The following is a 27,478-nucleotide window of genomic DNA, read 5'->3' as shown; positions in this document are numbered from 1 at the left end:
TCGTCACTTACATTTCTGGCTTTGAATCATAATCTCAGAGATGAGCAGCTCTGAGAATTTATTCATAATAATATTCCTCCCATTTAGAAAAGCAAACCTTAATTTTCTTTTTTCATATCTATTCAAAAAATACAGTAGAATTCTTAACAACAGGTAATTTTATCATATGGCAGGAAATGCCTGATGAGTAAACAAAAGAAAGTTATTTAGAATCTTCAGGGAATTGTGTTCTTGATTCTGGAAGATGTATTTCCCAAACTGTTTGTTATGTTTCTTAGCACTTTAAGATCCTTAACTGTACCATCTCTTGAAGAATTTTTTGAAAAAACTACTCTTTCAAGGAGATTACAGCTAAACCCATGTAGGTTTTACAGTATATTTTTGTCTCTTTTTTTCCTTTAAGTTTTTTTTACTCTCACAAATTATTCAAGATTTCATCTATTATATAGCTGACTTCACTTCATAATTAAAAATGAGAGAATAATAGTTTCTTAAATATTTTTGTCATCGTTTAAGAATGTGCATGTTTATTTAATCAGAACGAAAGCAAAGCATCTTAATACAAAAAAAAAAAAAAATCTAGGAAAAAATGGAACAAACAAGGTAAGAGACTTTTTTCCACCTAATTTTCCAACTAAATTCTTTTGGGGGGGGGGGATTTTTTTAATTGAAGTATAGTTGATTTATGTTGTGTTAATTTCTGCTGCTGTACGGCAAAGTGATTCAGTCATACATGTATATACATATTTTATATATTCTTTTCCATTATGGTTTATCTCAGGATATTGAATATAGTTCTCTGTGCTATACAGTAGGACCTTGTTGTTTCTCCATCCAACTAATTTTTTTTTTTATTTGATTATCAGTTCTGTACCAAAGTATTCAAACAAGTTAAGAGTTTCAATGGCCTTGCTTTTTAAATTGGGAAAACAGCCACACTAATTTTGTAGGTGTCATATTGCTTTGTATGAGTTATATTCCATCAAGGATTTGTCTCTGCCTTGTCTATATGCCGCTATAAAATCATTATATCTTGCTGAATTTCCTCTGCTACATCTTTATCTAAGTAAATGAGTTAGGAGATGTTTAGTCAATTGAGCAAGCTAATCAGCTAAAAATAGTGCAATATATGCACGTACTGATAAAATGAGTATCTCATGCCCATTGTCAACTGTATTTCTAGTGGGTGACTGCATTTAAATTCTGTACTTCACCCTTACACCTACAGCTCTGCTTCCACATGTCTTTCATTGTTTCACTTGAGTACATTGATACCCTTTTTATTTTCACAAAGAGAAAAATAATTAAAAACCCAAAAGAACACAGATTTTGTTTACAGTCTAATAAAATTGTTTTCATTTCAACAAAGCTGGCATTTAAGAAGAGGGATCATTTCTTACAATCTGGTAACATTTCTTTCTTGAAACCACTGTGGAAAATGTATAGAGGTGAGTCATTTGACAAAGATATGAAAGAAAAGAAATTCCTATGAACTATTTCTTAAGTTTATCCCCCTGATTATGCTTATGATGTTTATTTTCATGCTTCCATTTACTATCTCCAGAGTCAATAGAATACTTAGAAGAATATGTTTTCATATTTTTATATGGACACCACACATACCACAAATCCAAGGCAATAGTCATTAATGCATGTTAATGCACAGGAGGAATGGCATGTATGTGTACATGTGGTTCTTGTGTTTTTTATTTGACACTGTGAAGTCACATTCTTTAAATAACTTACACGTTGATGACTGATACCTACTGGAAGCCAGACACAGGGTACATCAAAACACACATTTTATATGTGTCAACAGCCTCAGTGTCAATTATGATAGGAATGTGGGGACGTGGAGGCTGGAGTGAAATCCTTAACAAGTGCAAGTAATTCACTAATCTAAAGTGTATTAGGAGCATAGAAAACTTATAAATAAAGTAATTTCAGGTAGTGTTAAGTTCTATGTAGACAGAAACAGGACGACTATCTAGAACGTGCCTGGGGGAGAGGTAGTTGACTTGGGGAACAGAAGGACTATTTTTGTTTTTGTTTTTGTTCATTGTTTTTTCAAAACATAACCACAATACCTTTATTAGTCCTAAAAATATTGATAAAAATTCCTTAATATAATCAAATATCCAAAAAAGTTTACATTTCAGAGGGACTATTTTGAATATAGAGGGTCAAGGAAGGACTCTTTGTGTCCAAAGGGACTTATGCATGTTTCAGATGCTGATTTGGAAAGTATCCATACTAAATGTAAGATCCAGGTGAACAAGAAGACAATGTACAGAATGGGAGAAAATATTTGCAAATGATGCGACTGACAAGGGATTTATTTCCAAAATATACAAATAGCTCATTCAACTTAATATCAAAAAAAAGACCAAAAAACAAACAACCCAATCAAAAAATGGGCAGAAGACCTAAGTAGACATTTCTTCAAAGAAGACATACAGATGGCCAACAGGCACATGAAAAGATGCTCAATATTGCTAATTATTAGACAAATGCAAATCGAAACTACCATGAGGTATCACCTCACACCAGTCAGAATGGCCATCATCAAAAAGTCTACAAATAATAAATGCTGGCGAGGGTGTGGAGAAAAGGGAACCATCCTACACTGTTGCTGGGAATGTAAATTGGTGCAATCACTATGGAGAACAGTATGGAGTTTCCTTTAAAAACTAAAAGTAGAGTTGCCATATGATCCTGCAATCCCACTCCTGGGCATATATCTGGAGAAAACTCTAATTCAAAAAGACACATGTACCCCAATATTCATTGCAGCACTACTTACAATAGCCAAGACATGGAAACAACCTAAATGTCCATTGACAGATGAATGGATAAAGAAGATGTGGTATATATGTATACAATGGAATATACTCAGCCATAAAAAAGAATAAAATAATGCCATTTGCAGCAACTTGGATGTACCTAGAGATTCATATTAAGTGAAGTAAGTCAGACAAAGACAAATATCATGTATCACTTACATGTGGAATCTTAAAAAATGATACAAATGAACTTATTTACAAAGCAGAAATAGACTCACAGACATCAAAAAACTTACGGTTACCAAAGCGGGGGAGATAAATTCAGAATTTGGGATTAACATATACACACTAATATAAATAAAATAGATAAACAATAAGGACCTACTGTATAGCATGGGGAACTATATTCAATATCTTATAATAACCCATAATGGAAAAGAATCAGAAAAAGAATGGATATTGTTATAGATATATAGAACTGAATCATTTTGCTGTACATCTGAAACTAACACAACATTGTAAATTTACTATACTTCAATTTAAAAAAAGGTTTTAAAAAAAAACCCAGTTGACTTTCCCAGCAGGAGGGGGCAGGCTATAGTAGATACTTGTGCAGTAGGTAATAGGGTTTTAAGAATGGAAATACTTGGGTTCAAGGATAGTCAATCAGGTTGCTAGTTTGATCAGGCGTGAAACCAAGCTATGAGCTGATCTGGGCTCTTAGTAAAAGAGGAAATGGCAAATAGTGAAGGACCATTTGCTGGGCTACTGGAATGCCAAGGTCAGATTAGGACAGTAGTAGGATAGAAGATGGGCTGAGCCAGTGAGAGCCCTACTCCCATGGCCTCTTCTAGTCTCCCTCACCCTCACCTGTACCTCACCTCTGGACAATAGGATCAGCCCTGGTGCTTGGGTGATGCCAAGACTCTAGTGAGTAAAGGATAGAGAGAGATGGGATTCAAAGCCAACTGACTGTTAGATCCTTTGCCTTCTGTGAAGCTGATTTATCTTTTAAGAATCAGTACATAAATTTATGGAATGAATTTTTCCTGAGACTTTTTCCCCTGGAATTGAAAATGGATCAATTCCTCCCCTATAGGTTTTATTAGTACGTAAAATAAGACTAATCTGAGGTTCAAATTATTTAACAGATCCTTACTTTTTCTTTCAATTTTCTCTAAAATCAGTAAATCTATATTAACTGCTATAATTTTCTTAGTACTATAGTGAAAATTATATCAGATAACAATCAATAATAGGCAATGCAGAAATATATCGCAGTTATCTCTGTAGAGTGGTCATACATTTTCAGATAGTTATTGTCATACATTTTCTGATAGTTTTCTCTCTTGATTTCTGTTTTCCCATCTCATTTCTTGACTTTTTTTCCTAATGCTTCAAAGTCAGGATAGATAAAGGGGAAGTTTAAGCCACTGTATTTCATCCCCAACTCAGAGTCAATCAGCACGTGTTGTTTAATTTTTATAGTGAAACATAGATTCTTAAGATAGAAGACTATTCAGTCATTAAAAAATCGTCTTTCAAAAGGATATTTCATCAAACAGGGGAATATAAGACTTGTCAAAGCAGGATAACAAACTGCTTGTACAACATAACCCTTATTTAACTGTGTTAACGGTGTTTGTGTACAAAATAACAAGATTGGAAAACTAGGCATGAGTGTCTTTAATCATGGTTCTCACAACTTGGTACAGTTTTTATTTCCTTTGTTATGCTTTCCAAAGGAAAGCATAAAGATATTTTGTTATATCTTTTAAAATCTCTGCAACGTGCCCATATAAATGTCACGATCAAGTGTTTGTTTGTTTAAATAAATACCTAAAAAAGCTGAACAAGAAAGGGGGCATATTTGAAGGAGTCAAATTTTGCTCTTTGCTTTCAGTTAACTCATAGTATAAGTAGAGAGATCAAACTAAGACTCCTGAAGTGATTAAAAAGATCCTTAAACGCTAAGCTGTTTTTCAGGGGCTCTAAGAATATGAGAGATGGTGTAAAGGATCAAACTAGTATGAGAAGGAGTGGTCAGGAAAGGCTTTCCAAGGAAGACTAACTAAAGCGAGTTTCTGAAGGAGGAAAGAAAGCAGCATTAGAAGAGGTAGAGGAAAGGAGGAATCACATTTTAGACCAGGAGAGCAGCAGAAGCAGACGCTTGGTGCTTGGAACAAGATAAATACTCCAAATTCAGAAAACACAGACACAAAAAGGCGTGCAATAAATACTTATATTTATTACACCAAGTTACGTATAACAAGCCAGCCATCTTGTCTTCCCAGAAGAGAAAATAAAAACTGTGCTCTTAAATAGGATTCTTGATTCATCTAGTTCCTGGTCCTTTGGAGTCATGATATATACTGAAAAATCAGTGATTCCAAGTGCTTCATAGGAAATTACTTCACATTCACTCTGTAAGCCATGTCAGTTCTGCCATACATAATGTGACTAAATAAACAAATTGAAGTACACCCTTGTAGAAACTCTGTTTTCTCTATGGAAATAGAGACTTTAAAAAGTCTGTGGGCATGCAACCCACTATATACCTGTACCAGGTAGATGATGTGTACCAGGCTAGAATTCAGTGATTGAAATTCAGTTCTATCACAACATTACGTTATGGTGTAATGGCAAGATGTCCTTGGGTAGGTTACTTCAAATATCAGAGTGACTTTCAATAAGGACAAGAAGAATGCTGATTCTAAATGCTTTGTTCTTTGTTCTGTTGGAGCATATAGGTGATTTTGTGTACTGATTTTAGATTTTATATGTACAGCCACAATATTTCTAATAACCCAGCTAGGAAAAAAAAAAAGTCATGTAAATCATGTGATCAGTTTTCTGTGTTCAGAATTTGAAAATGTGTATAAAATACGCCCAAACTGACAAGCTGCACAAAACCTGTCTCATCTCTGTATAGACACTGCTTTTATAGCTTGCTAAGGCCTTCATTAACCTGCATGTCACATCCATTCATACTTTATGAACTGCTATAAATCAGCCATTGTTTTATATGTTTCTGGAAAAGAAAAAAAAAATCTGAGGAGGCTCAACTTGCCAATTTTCTCCTGTGTTCACACTTCTACTGTCCTGCTGATCTGTGTTCATAAGTGATCATAAAGTTCTGACTTTTTTAAAGCTCCAATGGGAGAATGGAAGATTTTATTATATCTTCTTTAGTATTTTTACCCTCTATGTGGTATTATAGGCAAACTAAAGGGAATACTGAGCACAGAGGTATATTTTTGTATTTAATCTATTGATAAAAATACTATATGAAATACTTCTTCATATAAGCTGCAAGATGATTTTCAAGCAACAAGAGAAACAACTGCTAAGAATGTGCTTGCTCTATTTTTTTGCTCATGATACGTTGATTGCCATTTTCTTTATTCTTACAGTGTAAAGTACCGGGAAATCACAGTAATAGCTACCATTTTTTGAGCATCTACTATGTGCTTATCTCTTTACAAACAGGATGGCATGTTTTCCTTACCACAATTCTACAGGATAATATTAAAATAGCTAACATTTACTAAGTGCTTGTTTGTTCACCAGACGTTGTTCTAAATAATTTACATAGACTAATTACTTTAATTCTCAGAATTTCATTATGAGATAAATTCTCTATTATCATCTTTGTCTTATAGGAAAGGGTACTTAGACATAAACAAGTAAAGTTATGAACCTAAGATTTGAACCCAGGAATCTGAGTACAGAACAAACTCGCCCATATTATCTTCAATGGAAAGAGGAAAAATCTAAGATTCCCAATGATCAACTTTCCAAAGATCTTATGGAATTTGAGCGACAGAGTCAGAATCCAAGCTGAGTTTTGTCTGATCTGAACTCCTGCTTTTAACCATCAGGCTGTCCTCCCTCCTTCTTGATTCCTGTTTTTCAAGAATTTCCAGGACATGGTAGAGACAAACTATCAGGCCAGGTAGATTGTGATAAGGGCAAAATAACGACATAAGCCAAGAACTATGGAAGTACTGAGCAACCAGTGATTAAATATAACTGTGGCATCAGAAGAAACATCTCAGAGGAAGTGGCATTTGGACCAGGTTTGCTAGGATGAGCAGGATTTCAGCTGGTTTAGAAGGAACACAAGAGACAATTCAGGCAAAGGGAGTAGCAAACTACATGAAAGAAAATCCTACAGCTCATTTCCTAAGGTGATGAGTTTAATGCTCATTTACATTTTCCTCTTTATTACTTATAATCCCACTCTAAAAATAAATTAAGGCTCTAGAAATCTTCTTGCAGTATTTTACAATTGTTGCACATACATGAGAAACTTGTTTTAAAATTCTAAATAAACACAAGTCTTTCAACATTATTCTAGTGCTTGCAAATTGTAGTTGGGGATCAGGAAGAATTGAGGCTTACTGGCTTTGGCGCTAAGCTATCAACAGATGAAGCTCAGGGAAGTCTCAGGCCATGCTAAGCTAGACACGGCAGACTCTGTGGCCATGCTGTGTCCCTGACAATTGCCTACCTATGCAGAGCTTGCAGACACAAGAATCTGCCAGACGCATCTTTCTCGGAGCTATCTCAATTTTGACAACATCGGGTAACTAGCACTACTTTTGAAGAGATGTTTTTCAGAACAACAGTTTATCACCACAACCAAAATAATAGACAGTAGTTTTGCATTTCAGGCTCAAATTTCAGTCTACAATCTGAGTGAGGAGGCAATATAGCTAAGAGATGGGAGTGTGAAGACTACTCTAGAATTTTAACAATGTCTTTGTTACTACCTCCACAGGCAGCCTTGGAAAAATGACACAATGTCTCTGACTCCCTATTTTCTTCTCTGTAGAACAGGAAGGGGATCAGTATCTACCTTATATGGTCTTGTTAGGATTAAACGAATTAATATCCAGAAAGCCTTTAAACTGGTATCTGACATATACCTAACGATTGGTTAGCCTTTGCTATTTTGGATTTAACCTTGGGTAAATCACTTTGTCATACTCAGTGAGTACTTTTTCGGAAAGGGGTCTTGGCACTGAATTTTTGTGCATGATAATTGCTATCACTTATTGAACTCCTAAGTGCCAGGTATTGAGTCCTACTGGCTTTGGGGCTAAACTAGATGAAACTCAGAGAAGGCTCAGACCATGCTGAGTGGGACACAGCAAAATCTGTAGCTGTGCTGTGCCCCTGACAATTGCCTACCTATGCAGAGTTTGCAGACACAGGAATCTTCCCAATGTGTCTTTTCACATTTTATCTCTGATCTTAGAACAGACCAGCTAGGTGCTTCTCACTATTCCTGTTTCACAGGTGCAGTCACTTGCCCAAGGGCATAAAGCTGGGAGTGGAGAAATATAGATTTTTAACTCCAAAGGCCATGTTCTTTGTGGCTGATTATTAAAAGTACGGGATTGGAGGGGGGTAGACAATAAAAGGTTATCTAAGACCTGCATCACGTTTTTGTACTGCTGAGATAGAGATTTAATTGAAGGAAGAGAAAGTGAACTAATTAGAGCTTCTTAACAGGTCTGTCGTGTGGGTAGTGTTTTCTGGGGACTCAAGATTTAATGTGTGCTCCCTCTGGAACGTAGCTGTTCTTATTGCTACTGGTCTAAATTCTAGCTTGGCATTCTTCAGGAGGTTGAGATACATGACATCAGTTAATCAGTGAAAAGTATATAAGAGAACAAACGTCTCTTTTTGCCTCACTTCCTATTTGCTAGGAGTGTACCATTTAACTGAATTTTGTTGCAATAAATTATATCTATTTTTCTGTTCCCATTTCTTTCTGAATAATATACCACAGGAACATTTAGTTAAGGGAGGCCTAAATTGATTATTCCACATGGGTTTAGCTAATTACTTGTTAAATTAGAGGTTTTTTTTCTTAAATGTTCACATCTACCTTGTTTATCTGTCTTTCCTCCACGATCAACATGCCCCATCCAGTTTATTTCTCTTTGTGTGTGATTGACCTAATTACTTTCTTTCCTCCATTGTCTAATCACTGAGAGTGCTGGTCACTGGAACAGGTCTACCTTTTCAGCATCTGTTGCTGCTTGTGGGTAATTGAGGAATCAGGACTGCCTAGCAGGTTTGTTCATTAGGAAGCCACCGAGGTTATGAGGGAGCGAGGTCCCCTGATGCTGTTGTCCGTGTGGCTGAGATTTGTCAGTGGGGCTTCTTGTCAAGCAGATGGCATGCAAATGTATCTAAGGCTACCTGGGAGCCAAACCAGGGGGAAGAAACCTAGTAGAGTGGAACGTGGGATTAAAGAAAAGTCCCTTCCCACGTCCACTGTACAGAGCAGTCTTTTCCCAAATGCTTCTTACTTGAGCTTTGACCTTTCACAGTTGCCAATGGCGGTGCTTTCCCCATTTTACAACAGCAGGAACTGACTGTCAGATGGGTTGAGTGACTTGCCCGCGCTCATGTTTCTGGTACAGCAAAGTCCAAAACTTTTCAAGTTCTCTGCCCCTTACTCCTCCATTCCCTCTACTTGACCATGACAAGGACATGGCTCTTGGCTGTCATCTACAGGGGTAAGGTGGCAGAAGTCAGTCTGAACACAAGAGGTATTCCCAGGTCAAAACTTGCTCAAATTCAGAATATCAGTTTTATCCTAATACTCACGAAACTTAAACACCCTCTTGCTCTAAGCAGTTTCAAAGTCTATGGCTTTAAAGAATATTTACGGGTCTTTGTCTCCAAAATTTGTAACTCTTGCCTTCACTTTTCTTGTTTTTTTTTCTTGAAGTGTAATTGATTTACAATTTTGTGTTAGGTTCAGGTGTACAGCAAAGTGGTTCAGTTTATATATATATATATGTATATATGGAAAAGAATCTGGAAAATATATATATATTCTTTTTTCAGATTCTTTTGCATTATAGGTTATTACAAGATAGTGAGTATAGTTCTCTGTGCTATACATTAGATCCTTGTTGGTTATCTATTTTATATAGAGTGGTACATATCTGTTAATCCCAAACTCCTAATTTATCCTTCCCCACCCCTTACTGCTTTGGTAACCATATGTTTGTTTTCTATGTCTGTGAGTCTGTTTTTGTTTTGTAAATAAGTTTGTTTGTATCATTTTTTTAGATTCCCCATATAAGCAATATCATATGATACTTGTCTTTTTCTGTCTGACTTACCACTTAGTATGATAATCTCCCTCCTCCCTTTTTCAACTGGCTAGTAAATATCTCCACTTGCTTCTCTAGGAGGTCTTTTTTTTTTTTTTTTTTTAAGGATAGCAAACATTTATTGCATATTTATAATGTTCCAGGCTCTTAAATAAGTACCTTACCAATTTTATCTCATCTAATCCTCACAGTAACTCTGATTAGGCACCATTATTATCTACATTTTGGAAACTGAATTATGGAGAGGCTGAAGAGTTGAGATTTGAATCTCACAGGCTCACTCTAGAGCCCATTCTCTTCGACACTGTGGATTGTGCGACATCCGAGAATGAAAGAAGAAAAATGCACTTTTGGCTATTTCAGACCCCAAAGGTTATTTTGTTGTTAAAGGGGAAGAAATATCCTGGACTTAAAAGTAAATCAAGGAAGATGCATGAGAAGGGAACACACCTTTAAGACCAAGGCTTTTAAGTGGAATTGTCCCTCATTTTTATATTTCTCATTGTATCTTTAATCCTGTGTCTGAGAGGTAAACCATCAGATCTTAGGATCAGGTCCTTGGAGCGCTCCCTTCAGCTGGAATGTTGATCCTTGCTCTCCTCTGAACTCCACAGTGTCATTTGCTCAAGACACTTGACTTCCTAGGAGGGGTTTTAAACTCAAGGTAGTTAAAACCTGATTTCTTGATTCCCATTTCCTGTCCCTCCCAAACATTTTATTTCCCCAATGATATCCATCTCCTTAAAATACATCACCATCCATTCTGTTATGCAAATCCTCAACCTCTTAACTCTTTCTTGATACTTCTTTTTCCCTAACCTCATGTCAAATCCATCTTCAAGTCCTATACTTTCTATGTGCAAAGTGTATTCTGAACTTGATCACCTCTATCCGTTGCCACCGATATCGTTCAATTCTCAGCCACTGTCAGCTCTCACCTGAGCCGATTAAGGGAGTCCTCCTAGGTCTGCTTGCATCTACTCTTACCCCTTCACACTCCCTTCCTGATGGGAGAGCCAGAATAAATAATATAAAAATGTTAAAAATATATATATATATATATATAATTGGGATTTCTTTACTTCCCTAGTTAAAATCCTTCCATGGCTTCCATTTCACTTAGAATAAAATCGACAGAGGTAGACAAATATCATATGATATCACACATGTGTGGAATATAATTTTTAAAAAATGATATAAATGAACTGATTTACAAAACAGAAACAGATTCACAGATTTCGAAAACACACTTATGGTTACCAAAGGGGGATGTAGGGGGAGGGATAAATTAGGAGCTTGGGATTAACATGCACACACTACTATATATAAAATAAACAAGAACCTACTGTCTAGCACAGGGCACTCTACTCAACAGTCTATAATAACCTATATGGGAAAAGAATCTGAAAAAGAATGTATATATATGTATGTATAACTGAATCACTGTGCTGTACACCTGAAACTAACACAACATTGTCAATCAACTAGACTCCAATAAAATTTGAAAAAAAGAATAAAATTGAAATATCTTACCACACTCTACAGGGATCTTGGGCGGCAGGCCCTTCTCACCTTACCTGTGCTGGTCTTCCAGCTCACTCTGCAGCCTTAGTCTCAACCTCATTCGTCTTCTTTTTGCTTCTCAAACAAGCCAAACATTTGGGTCTTGGCATTTGTTCTCCCCCGCTCCCCGCCCCTCAGCTGGCCCCTTGGTAAGTTTTAGATCACAACTCAGATGTCACCTCATCAGAGAAGCTTTTCCTGATTCTTGCTCCTCCCAACACTCTCAATTTAATCACCCTGTTTAAAATGCTCACTAAATTATTATTTTTTTTTAACTTTATGTCTTGCTAGACTGTAAGCTCCATAAAATAGAGAACTTGCTTTCCTATTCACTGCTATGAAACTGTCACCTAGAATCATGCTGGGCACGTTTAGACATTCAGTAAATATCCACGAACTGAACGCAGGCATGAATGCCATTGCTTTTTGACTCACATTTCTTCATAAAATAAATTTATAGGTTTAGAAATGCCCTTGAAATGTTTTGTAATTGTCACTAACACAATGGTTTGTAAAAAGCAATTCATTTTAGTATTCTCAGTGAAGACAATTATTTAACTGTTGATGCTTTGTTGTTAGCAAATTATATCAGGAAGGGCAGAGCCTGACTGTCCTTGGGGTTCATCTAGAGAGAACTGACAGGAAGAATCAGTCATGGGCCAAGCTGAACAAGTGGGTTCTGTAACTAGACTAGATCGCTGACAATTGCTTATCTGTGTAGAACTTTATGCCCCAAATTCTTCACAAAGTAACTTCGAGACTCCTGTACTATGATAGCATCAGGAAGCAAGCTATCTTCCTATAGAGGTGCTGTTAAGAACATATATACACAAATAGCAAGAAGCATAACAGAACTAAAATCGGAGAAATGGACTGAGGTCCAGAGATCTGAGCCTGGATTTCAGCCTACCACGTGTAACCCTGAGAGAAGGCAGTACAAGGGCAGTGTTTGAGAGCATGGGCTGGGCTGCCATTATGAGAGCATTTGAATCCTTATCCTGCTACTGGCTACCTGTGTGATTCGGAACAATTACATGTTGACTGGGTTGTTTTGCAGCTTAAATAAGGTAGTGTACTTAAAGCACTAAGAATGGTGCTAGGTGTATAAATGATTGCTTAATGATATTTTAAAATGACTGTTCTGGATTAATCCCTTACCCTCTCTGAAAATCTGATTCCTTGTGCGTAAGTTGTAGATAATAATTCTTATTTCACAGAGTGTTTGAGCTAATATACATGAAAGGGAGAAGTACATTATTAATACACCATTAGGAAATTCACACATCTTTTTTCCCTACATATATTCACAAGCACGCAGTGAGAATAACTGTAATTTTCATCCTCATTTCCTGAGGAGGATACCGAGATTCCATAACAAATCCGAAGTTACCTGGTCAGGACTGGAATCTACGACCCTGAGCCTTTGACTACTACACAGAGCAAGAAAGAACTGCCAAGGAGACCTTCAAACATAAGGTGTCTCATATTCTTATCTTACCTAGTCTCCCACATGTCTTGGAATTGCTGCGAAGGTGGTTCTTCTCTAGTTTAGTTTGGGTAGTGTAAACAACTGCTGCTTTGTTCTGAAACTTCCTGTGTAGCTAGGGCTCTGAAGCATTCTACATTCAGCTCACAGGTGCTGTGCTGAGCTTGAGGCTCTCCTTGGAGATCCCCGATATTCTGAGAAGTGTGCTGTTTGTTTCCTTCAAACTTGGTTTCTCTTAGAATCACGCTCTCCCACTCTCAAGCTGCGCTATTTCCACATGGTGTTGAACTTGTGGATTTTGCTCTGAATAATTAGACCCTTTCTGCCCTCAAGCTAGTCCACATTTGATTTCTCACCCACAGACTCACTGTCTTTCTCCTCTTGTGTCATGTGTCCTGGTTCACTAGTCATTTCTAGCTTTAGCTTATCTATACCAACCTTGTTTTATTTCCTGTGAGTCAACTGTCTTATGATGGGAGGATTGACACCCTTAAAGCTCCATATTCAACATGGATATTGAGATTTTCTTTGGTCTACAAAAAAATCACACGTATGATTGACTCAAGGGACTCAGGAAAAATAGGGAGTGATAACTTGCCCCTCCACAAAGGATGCTCTAGATAGAGACAATGAAATGAGAGGCTAGTCATCCCTGCAGAGCCACCTATTCCTCTCATGCTTCCCTTCCCCCGCTTGTTTCCTAATCTATCCATGTATGGCTTTGATTTAATACTTTAAATCTACTTGTAAAATATTTGACACTAGAGGGGTGGGAATTTCATAAAAGACTATTAATTCCACATATAACTACCAAGTCCAATACATTTATGGGAAAAAAATCACTGAAATTTAAAAAATTACCTTAATTTAAATACCACCTTCTAAAACTTAGCCCTTGGGTGCAATATATACGGTACAATTTTTCTGAAACATTTTGGTTCAGGAAAGCGTGTCTAAAAATTGCCTCATGCAGGATTTGGTGAAACCCAGACCATGAGTCAGTGTTTTGTGTGTGAAATCATCCAGGTTAAACAACTGCCTTCCAGAGCGCTTCCTACTTCCTGCCCAAACAAATGGACCTCAGATTCCCTCAGGGGACTGTCAACCCCTGAAGGTAACATTCTAAGGTCCCAATTTCCTTTTTTCTGCCTCAGGCTCCCAAATACCTTCTGGACATCATTTTGTGTCCTCAGTTAGAGTTCGTCAACTTTGAGCACACTTCTCTTAGCCATCCCCACTTGGCGACTCAGGCTCTGACTTTCCTGCCACCACTCCTGTAACTAACTGTCTCCACCAGCCACGCTAGCCTCATCTTGTGGTTCAGAGGTAAATCAAGGAAGCATCCCCTCCCACTAACCACGTGCCCGGCTGGATCAACCGTTGGGCTCTATGCTTGTCCTGAACGGGAACCCTATTGGCTCCTATGTTAAACTGGCAGTTCTGGAAAAATATTGTCATCTTGGTCCCTGGTCGGGTATAAGATTTAAGGTTGTTGCCTGTGTTTCTTCCTCTTCTGCAAGCCTAGTTCTAACACTACAGATTTCCATTCACTGACTCACAACATTTCTTATAGTATTCAGAGGGACCAGCTTCCATTCTTTTTTTTTTTTTTTTTTACTTTTAATTTATTTTATTTGTATTTCAGAGCTTAAATACACAGATAACTACTTAGCATAGTTTTGGATACATTTAGTGTTAGTTATCAATAATATACCTGAGAGGAAATGCCTGTGACTGAAGGATATTGAAAACAAGAGAGGGTAGGTGGGAAGGCAACACAGGAGACAGATCTTGGAAGACCCTTTATTCAAGTGGTAATTGAAATTGTGTGAGAAGTTAGGTTACTGCTTTAATAAGAAATAGAGAAGAATGAAGGGTTGAGAACAGCTTCCATTCTGGGAATAACATTTTCATCCTTTCTTAAGCAGCACATATGTTCCTGCTGAAAAGAGCAGCAGAAAGCTGCAAGCACGCGTTTCCGAAGTGGAACGTGGATTTGGAGCATGCGCACAGAGAGCCAAGTCTGAACAAACTATTAGGCGATGATGCCAGGCCAGTTTGGGGTTTACATCATATAGCGTGGGAGGTCAACACCGGAAGAGACACGAGCACAGACTTGTTTTTAATTCAATTGCTTGAGAATGGAGTGTCAGCCATTTAGGTAATATTCATGAAAACAGGACAAAATAGAATTTACTGAGGATTGAAATGAGAGAAGCTGGGGGAGCAGGGGACGGGCTGGAGAATGGGAGTCTTCTGATACAGACAACAGTAATTTGAACCAAATTTGCTCTTTTCATATGCAAATACGCTGTCTTCTGTACAGCTGGCATCTTCGCTGCTTCAGAGCACGATCAAAGAGCATTTCCCGAGAGCACCATTGTTCCAGGCAGAGGCTACTCTTTTCTCTCTCTACAGATTGTTCAACGATACGTAAATTGAGAACCAGTACTGAGTGGTTAGTTTATTTTAGTATAAGGTTCCCAACTGTAGAAGTGAATTTCATCTTCTCGGCTATTTGTTGTTAAAGCCAACATTTTTTTTTGTTTTTTTAAACACACACAGATACACATAAAATATGGTGGCATATTTTTCTGTTGTTTTGTTATGGGGGAAAAAAGTAACACATTTTATTTCCGGACCTATTTCTCAACAATCTGAATCTGACTTTTTACATCAAGGAAATTAGTTTAATTTATAAGTGAGTCAGTTGTAACAAAATGTAGCAGTGGTGCTCAAATCTCAGTGTAGCAAGAATTCTGAAGCAATATTTCTATAACACGATCTCTTCAATTCCCTCATGCAAATTATTACGTATATTCCTCAATAACTCTGTCATCTGCTTTCTCCCTATGGCATTAGTCTCATCCTTTCCTCAAGTTTTATTTGGATTCTATTTTCAGAGTGTTGAGAGTCTTAAAATTCTCCTTACAAAGCTAAATCACCAATGAACATGCAGCGGACAAGACGGAACAGAATGATGTTATTGACAAAACAATTAACTGGGCTACTGAGCTATTGGTAATAAATAAATAAATAGTCTTCATGATCTACAAATCTGACTGACTGATTAGTCAAAAATATGGATATGGAACTAATGGAATGATGAGGGGGCACTAGGCACATTATTGTTCTGAATTTGAGCTAACACAAGCAAAGTTTAAGCCTAATGCCACCTGATGCGTAATAAGTATGCAGTAAATTGTGCTTCCTACCCCTCACCCCCATCTTCTCTGCATGCTTCCTTTATTATCTTAATTGAGAACAACCTTAAAATTTGTATTATATTAGCATTTTTTTTCTTTTTCTTTTTTTTTTGGTTGCACCGCATAGCTTGCGGGATCTTAATTCCCCGACCAGGGTTCGAACCCATGCCCTGTGCACTGGAGCTGCAGAATCCTAACCACTGGACTGCCAGGGAATTCCCTATATTAGCATTTTGTTGTTGTAGTAAAGGGGCAAAAACCCTAGGATTCTTTCAGTATATCTAAGGAATTCTTTCATTAGGATGGCTTTATTTATTCATTTATTTATTTATTTAGTCTCGTGTGTGTGTGTGTGTGTGTGTGTGTGTGTGTGTGTGTGTGTGTGTGTTGATTCCCTGGATTGATTTCTTATCTTTCAACCTTAAACACTGAGTTGCTTTTTGCCCTCTAACTTTCTAGAAACCTAAAATTAATACTGTTTGTTCAAGTTATGTGGGTATACTTTATCCTCCTTGAAAAGTAAGATTCCAATTTTGTATTTAGAACATTAATATTTTGAACTCAATGTCTTAAAAGACAAAAGAAAAGAAAACAAAACAAACAAAAAATGAAAGGAAAAAAGAAAAGAAAGAAAAATAAGTCCAAATTTTCTAATCACGTTTTTCACACCAGCTCTTCTATCTACAGTTCTTTAATTTTCCCAACAAATATTGCTTATGTTGGCAGCTATGCATGGTTCACATACTCTTTAGGGAAGTATGTGTGAATTAAAATTTCCCACACAACAGTTAAGGGGAAAATAGCACATTTTTGTTTTACTTCTATGAAGACTGAAAAAATGGTTACTTAACTGGAAGCAGAAGCTGTAGTTTGTTAAGAGAGATGTATTCCTGACCCAGGAGTCCCAAGTCTTATAAATATACAAGTGATGGTTTTGATAACCTCATCCTTCTGAGTGATGAGAGAAACATGTTAGTGAGGACGTTTGAAATAGTAGGGAACACATAGCAAAGACATTTGAGAAAGCAGAAGAGAACGCAAATGAGAAAAGTAATACCAAATGAGAAAATTACAGAAAATTGGCTCTATCAGTTGAAAGTAAGCTAAAATGAACAGGGAGGGCAAGATGTGATGCTAAGCTCAATGAATCAGAGACTCAAAGATTCTACAGAGAATACAGAATGAACATGGAAGAATATTATTAATGGGCATCAATCAGCTCAACACGATATAGAGCCACATTTTTCTAAGAAGTAGCCTTAAGAACATATTCAGAAGTGAATAGCGTGTTCCTGATTACTTATGAAATGCTCCTTGTGTGGACATTAGTATGAGTCCAGGACACTGTACATTCTGCCATTTTACTGCAGAAAATGGAATTATGATGGAACGCGGTGCCCTGGGAACGAAGCAGTGTTGTCTTCTGAATCCACTCAGTAGATCTGAATTGTAGAGGTTCACATCCTAGGCTTCAGAAAATTGCTGTCTTAAAATTCCTGAGAGGAAGGAAGAATAAAGAACAGAAAGGCAGAAGAAACTCAACGTAGGAAAGCGTATTGTACTGGCAATTAGCGGGGCTATTAGGCTTTTTAAATGTGACATATATTTACATTGTCTTTACATTTGTATTTATATATCTCTTAATGTATGTGTCAATTCATTGAATCTAGATGTAATCACTGATCTAGAATGGTAGCTGTGAAACCATGCAAAGGAATCCAGTAATTTATTGGACTGGGAATATAACCCAAATTGGCATATCAGTTGATAAGTGGCATCTACTTTTCTGGAGTACAAGGAGCAAGGATATATATGTCACATTTTTGAGAAACCTAACCAAACATCAAGAATTTGAAAAGTAAATGAAAAACTGCATTCTAGGCAGCAAGAGGCTTACCCACAGCCTTAGGGAAATGGTTGATTCTCTTAGGGATGGTAAAATAAGAATAGTGCTATTGGGGGAGCCTGGAGCTAGATGGTTATTTCCCTAAATCCCTGTAAGGCCACTTTCCTGTTCAAGATGCCCCCTATTCTCTGTACCCTGGCCCTTTTTGCCCTTGAGGGGCATGGATTTACCTCTTCTGTTTTCCCTATGAAGAGTCTGGGGTGGGGGAAGAAAGGGGAAAGAAATGAACTTTCATCAGGGGAGGTTTGTTTCCATCAGGCTATATTGGGTTTGAGTTGTAACATATTTTTTTTTTAATTGCAAGAAAAAGAAGCTTTATAAGCATTCACAGCCTTCTTTTTTTTGAGGAAGGAACATACAGAACAGAGGAGCAAGTCTTCCCATTACCCCTTGGGACATCTCAGTTGTTCAGAGAATGACTCTTTGTGGACCAACTTTCTCTAAGTATTTTTTTTTTTTGGCCACGCGGCACGCGGGATCTTAGTTCCCCGACCAGGGATGGAACCCTTGCCCCCTGCAGTGGAAGCGCAGAGTCTCAACCACTGGACCGCCAGGGAAGTCCCTCTCTAAGTAAAGGAACACTAACCTCCCAGATAAATCCCTGCATAGAGGGTGAGTTTACCATTTACATGTAGTACATCTGAGGACAGACAGAAAATAAATAAAGCTTTCTGCTATTTTTGGCTTCTCATTTGGAAGTGCCTAGTCAGAGGTGAAATTAACAAGTATAAACGTGCACATCTGGTTTCACAGAAAGCAATATATTAATGATAACTATGATTTCTGAAATTAACAAATAATCCAGTAAGGGGTTTAAAATTTTTTTGTATTGAAAACAAGAAGGTACCAAGAAATCACAGGTATATATTTAATAAAATACTTTTATTAAAAAAGAATAAGGTTACATAAAATCAGGACCAACCTGGGATATCTTGAGCATTTAATTACTATAAGAATATTGAATAGATAAAATCCATTTTTGTGCCAATGTATAATTATATTCATATCAATCTTAATATATAATAAAAGGACCTATTATGTGCCTAGCACTCAACATATATTACTTCATATAATCTTTATAGCAAATCTGTGAAATCTGTCCTTTGACTTCCACTTTACAGATAAGACAATAGAGACTGAAAGAGATAAGAGTAATGTATCCAAAGTCACATAATTCCTTAGGCTAGATCCTAGTTTCAAATACAATTTTATCCCGAGTTGAAAAACAAACAAACATACATTTCTTTTTTCTCTATTTGCTCTCCTGTGTGGTTTCTCCTTTAAGCCTAACTTTCCTCTGGCTAATTTAAGAACAGAATTGTAGAGATATGGGAATTCATGTGAAAGTCTCCCCCCACCCGCCCCCGCTTGTGGCCATTGCTTTCTCTAGAGGACTGAGGATAAACTTTGTTCGATGCTACTAACGCTGAATGGCAAGAAGAGAGATGAGATGGAGTGGGGCACGAAAAATGACCTGACTTCACAGAAGAAAGAGTTCTTAAGGGGAAAGAGACAGTTGCTTGGAGTCAGCCTTGAACTCACACTACCCCAGTGGCTCAGGCCACTGCCCTTGTGAAAGCCTGTGACAGGCACCTCTGCTCATTTGCACACTCCGTAGCCAGGGCAGGTCTTAGAACGACTAGGATTTGGCCAGTGCTGCTGAATGCAAAGGCACCTGAACCGACAGTCGTGTTCAAATTGATTTTTGCTGGGGCTGAGCTCTCTGGTAGAAGAGTCTGGAGACATTTTTAGGCTTCCAGCCAATGTTGGCTAGAAGGATGGAACGGCTGTATGGACTCAAAAGACTTGACGTGCTTTAGAAGTGATGGCTGAATGAAACAAAAGCAGATCTTTTATAAAAATGGTATTTTGGGGTGGGCAGAATATTAATTCAACAAGAACCCAGAAACCCCCGCCCCTTAGCTTCTGGATTCTCAGATATTAGAGGAATTATAGGAGCAACAGATGGTCTGCACTTCTCCCTAAGAATCCAAGTAGTAGCTTTAAGCATCTAGATCGGAGGTTGGCATCTTCTGGTCCTTAGGCCAAATTTTGTCACAGATATATCAATTTAACTTATACAATGACTGGGATTTCAAGCTTTGGACAAATCCTCAAATCCAGCCACGTGGGCTTTTATTTCTTCAGGCAATGAATTTGAATGGAGGGTCCCTCTTTTGGTACAGCATAGGTTTCCAGTTTGCTCAGTGCCTAGCCCTCTCCTGAGATATTGAAGCTCTGTTTGTTTTTATCATTACACTTCTATTGAGGATTCCCTTCCAGCAGAGAGCTGTCTGGATCCTGTACAAATCTGAGCTGGGAAAGCCTGTGAGCATCTCATTCACCAGCACTGACGATGGAAAGTGAATTCTCAACGCTGCCAGTTACTATAGCAAAGGTGACAGGAAAAACAGTCACTCGTAGCTCTTTTGTTTTTTTCTAAAGAAAAGTTTCAAATTGTAGTTTTTTAAAAAATTATTCATTACTTTTACATTGTGATTTTTCCCCTTTTTATTAAAAAATAAACAATTCAGTGGACACAAGCCCATTTGAATCCCAACCTATCAACATCTTGTATATTTAAACTCTCTTGGGCTCTGAGAATGCTTTTAAATAGCTCAGTCCAAAGCAAAGCTAATAAAAAGGCAGAAATAAAAGTAAAAAATCTACTGGTGAATGAATGATGACAGAGAGGTATTTACTTGTTACTACCCATTTGATTCAACAATTCTCAAATAAAACGAAACAACCAAAGCAAAACCCTGAAGTATTCTTTTAGTCCTGTGAGTTGAAAGCCATTTATGCAGGTCACTCCCTCATAGAGTAGAATTTTGTGTGGGTAATGGGTACTGCTAAGTATGGCTGGAAAATTGATATGACATTTTTTTTTGATTTCTGAAAACAGATTTTTCAGGCTTCTTTAGTGGTTACTAAAAAGTTCCTATGCAGGTTATACTTTATAGTGACCCAATGAGTAATATCTCTGTGAAGGAATTCAATCACTCATCATTTATCACCCCTCCAGTGGGACAGTGTCAGTATGTATAGATCCATAGTGTGTATGGGTTTCACTTTACTAAATGCAATGACTCATGTACTGGTTTGATATTTACAAAGAAATATTGGACCTAATGATAGTTTTTAAGGAGCTGTCTGAATATGGCTGAACCAATAAAAACCATTGTACGGAAGAATAAAACACTATTAGTAAATGTTGGTATTGATATTGGTAAATATTAGTATAATGATATTAGTAAGCTTTATTTTGCATAGAAAAGTCTATTCATAAAAAGGGACCTAATTTCTTCCTTGCCTCCATCCTGAGAAATAGACAGATGAGGAAACTGAGCATCTAAGAGTTTGTAGCTTAAAGGCACATAAGTAGAAAATGAGGAATCTGGGACTACAGCTCAGGAAGTCTGACTGATGTCAGGGTCCTTCCCTAACATCTTGCCACGTAAAAGTAGGGAACAGTAAAATCTCTGGGCTGTCAGGAAGGAAAAGATATGGACAGCCAAGATGTGACTTTAGTTGTTGTTGTTTTCTAGGCCATATTTTAGATCTAAAATATAAAGACATACAAAGTGCCATGACGGTTGTTTTTACTTCATCAGTATTGGGGGAATCTGCAAATTGGGTTGGACTGAACATCTGAGTTTAATGGAGATTATCTCCATTTTTATTAGGAGTGAGTCTGAGAGGTTCGCTGATAAAATGGAGAACAGTTGCTCACTTCTGAGAACTAACCACAGCCCACAATCAAGCCCGATAAGAAATCAGAAAAGAAGTAACTTACTTTGAGCAAACGTGTCATAAGTTCATAAGGTAGAGATGAAGCTACCAGCAGAAAGTGGACAAAATGCATGTGTTGGAAACAAGTTGACTCCAGCTTCAAAATCTAAGGAGAGATATCAGTAAATGCAGAGAGAGCTGTACACTCTGAGCAGAAAGCCAAGAGAATGAGTGATAAAATTAAACATTCATTAGGCAAGTGGAGGAAATGATCAAAATAACCACCAAAGAACAGTGAGGTCTAAATCTGCCTTTTTGTTTTTCTTCCGGTGATATGTTGACATTATTGAAACCTTGCATCAGTATTTTCTAAAACTAGATCTCTTGGGTTAGACAGTAAAGAATTATGGCAGTTGGTCTTCCAACGAGAGGTGCCATTGTCTGAGAGAGGAATTCAGTATGCCAAGAAAAGAAATGGAACTGCTGGGGTATGATGTAAGAAAACTACCAGAGAGTTCTAGTAATGTAAATGTGAGCACTTACTATTTCAAAGCCTCTAGTTCTTAGCATGTAAAAATGAAATAATAGTTCAAAGCACTATTTTGAGAAATAAAGAGATAATTGGCAAAAGGCCTCAAAAATAATGATGGCTAAATAAACTGTTGCTATTAATTTGTTCCAAGCATGCTTTCCTAAGCTTTCCTGTATGGTTAGAGGCATATGGTTTAAATAAGGAAAATTATAACAAAATACCGTACAGGAGTAAAAGGATCTCAAAGTCTGTCAAGAAGAAATTAAGAAGTTGAAGAATTTGCCTAGCATTGCTTAGCTAGTAGAACTGGCCGAAAACCAGGCCAGTTTCATTCCAAAGCTCCTGCTTTTTCCTCTGTCCCATTCTGCTTCTATAAATGAGCTGATCTGTAAGCAAAGGAAAGGTGATAATTACATTTATAATTTGCTTTGCTTTCAAGTTTCAGGTTTAAGCCGTAGTACCTCTGTCCTAGTACCTCTGTCCTAGTAGGTGTACACTGTTGCAGAGCCAGAATGTAGCTTAAATACTTGGGTCCTTCCCTCTCTTTCTGCACTGGTCAGAGGCGTGAGATGCGGATGGTATAGAGCCCAGCATACTCTCACCATGAATCCGTGACCCGGGGCTACGGCTAGTCCCTGGTCCCAGCTCCAGCCTGACCCCAGCCACAAGCTCAGCCTAATTTGAACCTCTTCCCTGTAGTGAGGACACTTTGCATGATACTTGGGGATCCAAATGCAGGTAGTAAAATTACTATTTCAAAGCCAGGTGGGGAAACACCTGAGGAGATATTGGACTTGCTGAAAAGGAATTTTTTTTGGACTTTTCTTCCCCCAATTGTGGGAATGATATGTGGGAGGAGAAAATATTCAAGTAAATATGGTATGGTGGAGAGCGTCTGTAATATGAGCCTGGTGTCTCAAGGGAAAGGTCTTAACTTCTGTGGCCCCTGGGCAAGAATTAACCCATCATTTTTTTTTCCACGTTTCTGCCTCCCAGACTTGGCTGGAATCCTGGACAGAGGACGCTTTTAACCCCTCCATCTCCACCTCTGCTCCTTGCCCGGGGCTTGTGTGTTGTGATAGGGTAGCCTCACTTCCCCGGGTCTGTCCCTATGTAGGACTGTAGGAGGCCAGCTCTAGTGAATAGATAGGTAAGGACCAAGCGTGCGTTCCAACATTTGAACTAATCCAGCCAGTGTCAATAAGGAGAAGCGTAAAGTTCCCCGGATGTGGCCCAAGTCAGTTTACTTAGTCTAGGGGTGTGAAGTAAAGCCCGGGGTTTAATGACTAATAAAAGTCGCTCAAAGCCCCTGAGCTGTGTGTGCCGGGTCACACATGAGAGCTGGGATCCGAGGGCAGTGGAGACTCGCATGAGCTGCACATGTGGCCAGTGGAAATGAATTCTCAATTCCGCTCCGCAGCACGTGACTTCCTATTTCTGTAAGGTACTTCCAAGGGACTTCCTCTGTAAAATCAGCCAGCGTCCCAGAAGATTTCATTCAGCGCCGGCGCTGAGTTTCCTTCCAACCCGGGACAAAAGTTTTCCCTGAGATACGACGTTAGTTTCTCTTTTTTCTCTTTTCTTTGCCTTTGCCAGCATGCAAGGATCTTGTGGCTCCTGTACGTGATCGAAAGCTGAATACACTGGTGCAGATCTCAGTAATCCACCCGGCGGAGCAGGGTCTGACAAGATACTCCAGCACGGAAATTGTGGAGGTGAGCGTGCTGTGTGCCTGATTTACTCTCGCTATCTCTCAGTCTCCCTCTGGATTTGAGCAAACAGCTGAAATGCTTTAGATCATGGCCTGCAGCTCTGCTAGGTTGCAATCCTCCGTATCCTCCGTCATTTAGGAAAGCATACCTGAGGTTACTAAGCATGCATTTGTAACTTACCAGAATAAACAAATGGGGAAAGAACTTGCCTTTTTTTATAAAAGACCTATTTTTCTTTAGTAAGTAGAAGGAAAATCCCCACTCTGGATCTTTGAATAGAGTACTAAATAGGGGAAAAAAAAAAATATATATATATATATGTATATAAATTTTAAATTAAATGGAATGAATATTTCTTTGAGGGGCAAAAAAGAAAGTTGTAAATTACCTAGAGGCGTTTTAAACCTAAGTGTTTTTGCCCTTTTCATTTTTTCCTGTATTCTTCAGATTGTCTGTAGAAGCTTCATATTCTCTGCCTTTTGTGCATGTCAGAAGCTTCATATTCTCTGCCTTTCGTGTGTGTCTTTTTAAAGTATGATGTTTCTCAAAGAAAGGTGGATGATTAATTTGAGACACTGTAGTGTTTCTAGGCAAAAGGTGTAAATATTATTCATCCGATGAGAGATTTCCTATTTACATTTATTGTTGCTAATATAACATTCAAAATGTGTTGGGAGGAAACTTGTTATTGTGTTGGACCAGATTCAAAAGAGGAAGTGTTTCCCTTTTGATTATTTTGTTCTCATCACATATTTCACAGCCTTAGTGAATGAGCGATACTTATTCTCTGGGACTAAAGAAAATGTTCTCTACACTCCTTAAGCTTTGCTTTTCTTCGACTTGGGAGCCCTGTCTGTTTTGAACGAGGAGTTTCTCTGCAGAGTCTAAGTTGCCTACCCCAGACCTGACTTGCTGAGTGCCATTGGTGGAATAAATGATTCAGACGAAACTCCATTCATTTCTCTAATGGGAATGACCCAGATCCTACACGTAGCCCTGACTCTGTCCTTGGGAAACTTTAGGTTCCAATGCTGGTATCGTTTGTAGTTAATGCTGTGGTTGAATAAACAAAAATAGTCTTATTCATTCAAGGAAAACTAAAATTGGAAAATTGTTCATTTATATGAAAACTATTTTCAAGCATTATTTCAACTTGATTATTTTAAAAATATTGTCGAAACGTAAAAGAAATTATTTATTTTGACACATTTATTTGAACATACATAGCTGTTGTTGACTGTTTCATTCACTGCGTGTTCCAGAGCATCTAACACCGTGCCAAACAAAAAGCAGTATTTGTTGAATAAAAGGAAGAAAGAATGAATGAATAAATGAATAACTTCAGCTTCCAGAAACTTCCATAAACAACTGGCTTCCAGAACTCTAGCAAACATCTCCATGATATTCAGCACTATGCATATTTAAATATAGATATAAAATTTAATGTTGGATGGCAGCTCTCTAAAAATGAATTCCGAGGCATGGAAAAACCCTGTGTACTGCATCCTGAGCTAGTAATTTCATAGCCCCGAATGCATCATATTTAGTTTCTCTCATGAGTTTTCAAATCAGTCTGAGAAAAAAAATACAGCTGAACATCTAAAAACAAATGGACGCTATCAGAGCATGGCTTTCAATGGAATCATTACAGAAAGGAAATAAAGGGACAGCGTGAGATTGCCAAATGGTTCTTGATGAGAAAAGAGCTTCATTTTAATTAGATCAGTCAATATCTCAGGTTATTTGCATAAATCACAGGTTATGTCCATTACATGTATTCTAAATGGACTGACAACTGACCCTAAAGAAGGGTGCTGCATATAATGAAAATAAATTGTTTTTCAAGATTCTTAGCAGCTCTGACAATGATGCAGGGCATTTACTATCAACAGCTCTATCAGTACTTTGGGGCCCTGGGCCGTGTTGTTCCCTGTGGGCATCATTTGGCAATTCAGATATCTCTTCTAATAGAGCCACTTCCTAGAAAAACAGACCCAGACACTTTCTGCATTCTCATGTGTCACTTCATGCTGCTGACTGCTGCCTTATTGAATCAAAGTTGTCTGCTTGTGCTGTTACAGGGAACAAGAGACCCACTGTTCTTGACTGGTGTCACATTCCCATCTGAGTATCCCATCTATGAGGAGACCAAAATAAAACTAACAGTCTATGATGTCAAGGATAAGTCTTATGACACTGTAAGTACTTGTACTTATTTCTTTCTTTGGGAAAAGCAATAAGCTTTTCCAAACCATTGGGTTTTTGATGTAACTGGCATTTTTCGAAGAGGGGCTTTGTACTGTGTTTATGGTTGTCTTATGTTTATAGTTGCTGGGATTTCTTTCAAATTCATTTGGCTTAGTGCCATACTGGCAACTGGTTAGGAGCAAAAGCTTTCAGAACAGTTTCTCCTCTTTTTCAGGGAGGCTGGCTGGATGTCTTGGTTTACATTTTTGTTCTTATTGCTTTAGGAGTTGTTGAAGGAGTAGCACCGTGAGCGGAAAGCAAGTGGAAGAGATTAAATAATGTTTCAGAACTTTCTAGATATTGTCATTATTCTAAAATGGGATTGATAAAGTGTTCTGCTTTCACAATTTATTCTTTTACGTACTGAATAAGAGAAACTCCCTCTGTTCTTCTGATGTTGTCCGTGGGACCAAAGCAAACAGAGGAGGAAGTAACCGTCAGCATGAGGCAGAAGCTTTCATTGGCCTAGTTACAGGAAGGTCATGTCAAGTCCTGATGGTCTTTTGTCCTAGGCTGTTCCTACTGGGTCTGACTTTTCCTCCGCTTGAATCAGTGGGTTCAAGTGAGACCGTTAGGTACCCAGGCACTGCCTCTGGAGCCCACTCTGAAAATCCCTGGACAGGAGAGAATGTTATTGATAGGTGTTGAGAAGGGGTTGGTGTAGCCCTCTTCTTTAAATCTCTCCCATCAGCATGAATTTTTGTCTGTTTTCAAGGCTGGGTGAGCTATGGGAGTATTGATGGTCCACAATGAAGTATAAGCCAGGAAACACTTTGAAGGCAGGTAGACCAGTAGGTTCTGGGAGAATTCTGCTTGAGGCTATGGGGTGCTGCCCGGCTTAGAGAGTCACACACACCTGGTTGAGGGGAAACGCACCTTTCAACTCTGCCCTCACTAGGGATTTCTGTCTCGCTCATGAGTCTTTCTTTCCTTTTCATTCTTTACCCCGAAACATGTAACATAGGTAGATGGTGGGTATATGTAACAGAGAAGAAAATCTTCTGCATCGAAGGCATTTCTACTCAGCCCCAGAAAAGTTCATGTCTTCAAAACTGCAGAAGAAATGCCCAATGAAATGCGCAGCACATATGTGGTATAGAAACAGTGATGGCGGTCAGGTAGAGCGGTTGAGAAGGCAGACTTTCTGGTTCCCGTTCCACTTTGTGACT

At 38.1% G+C, this 27,478-nt stretch overlaps 1 protein-coding gene across 4 annotated transcripts in view; it reads left to right on the top strand.

Moving 5' to 3' along the window:
• INPP4B (inositol polyphosphate-4-phosphatase type II B) overlaps positions 1-27,478 on the top strand; it is a 371,544-nt gene that overhangs the window by 21,647 nt on the left and 322,419 nt on the right. For all 4 annotated transcript variants that reach the window (XM_082390014.1, XM_082390013.1, XM_082390011.1 and 1 more), the window contains 2 exons: positions 23,947-24,065; positions 26,144-26,260. In XM_082390014.1, the coding sequence (XP_082246140.1) occupies positions 23,947-24,065; positions 26,144-26,260 (236 nt within the window). The remainder of the gene's footprint in view (positions 1-23,946; positions 24,066-26,143; positions 26,261-27,478) is intronic.

The sequence above is a fragment of the Balaenoptera borealis genome (genome assembly GCF_965194805.1).
Source record: "Balaenoptera borealis genome assembly, chromosome: 4".
NCBI lineage: Eukaryota > Metazoa > Chordata > Mammalia > Artiodactyla > Balaenopteridae > Balaenoptera > Balaenoptera borealis.
Note: the sequence above shows the minus strand (reverse complement) of the source record. Positions and strands in the feature narration are given on the sequence as shown.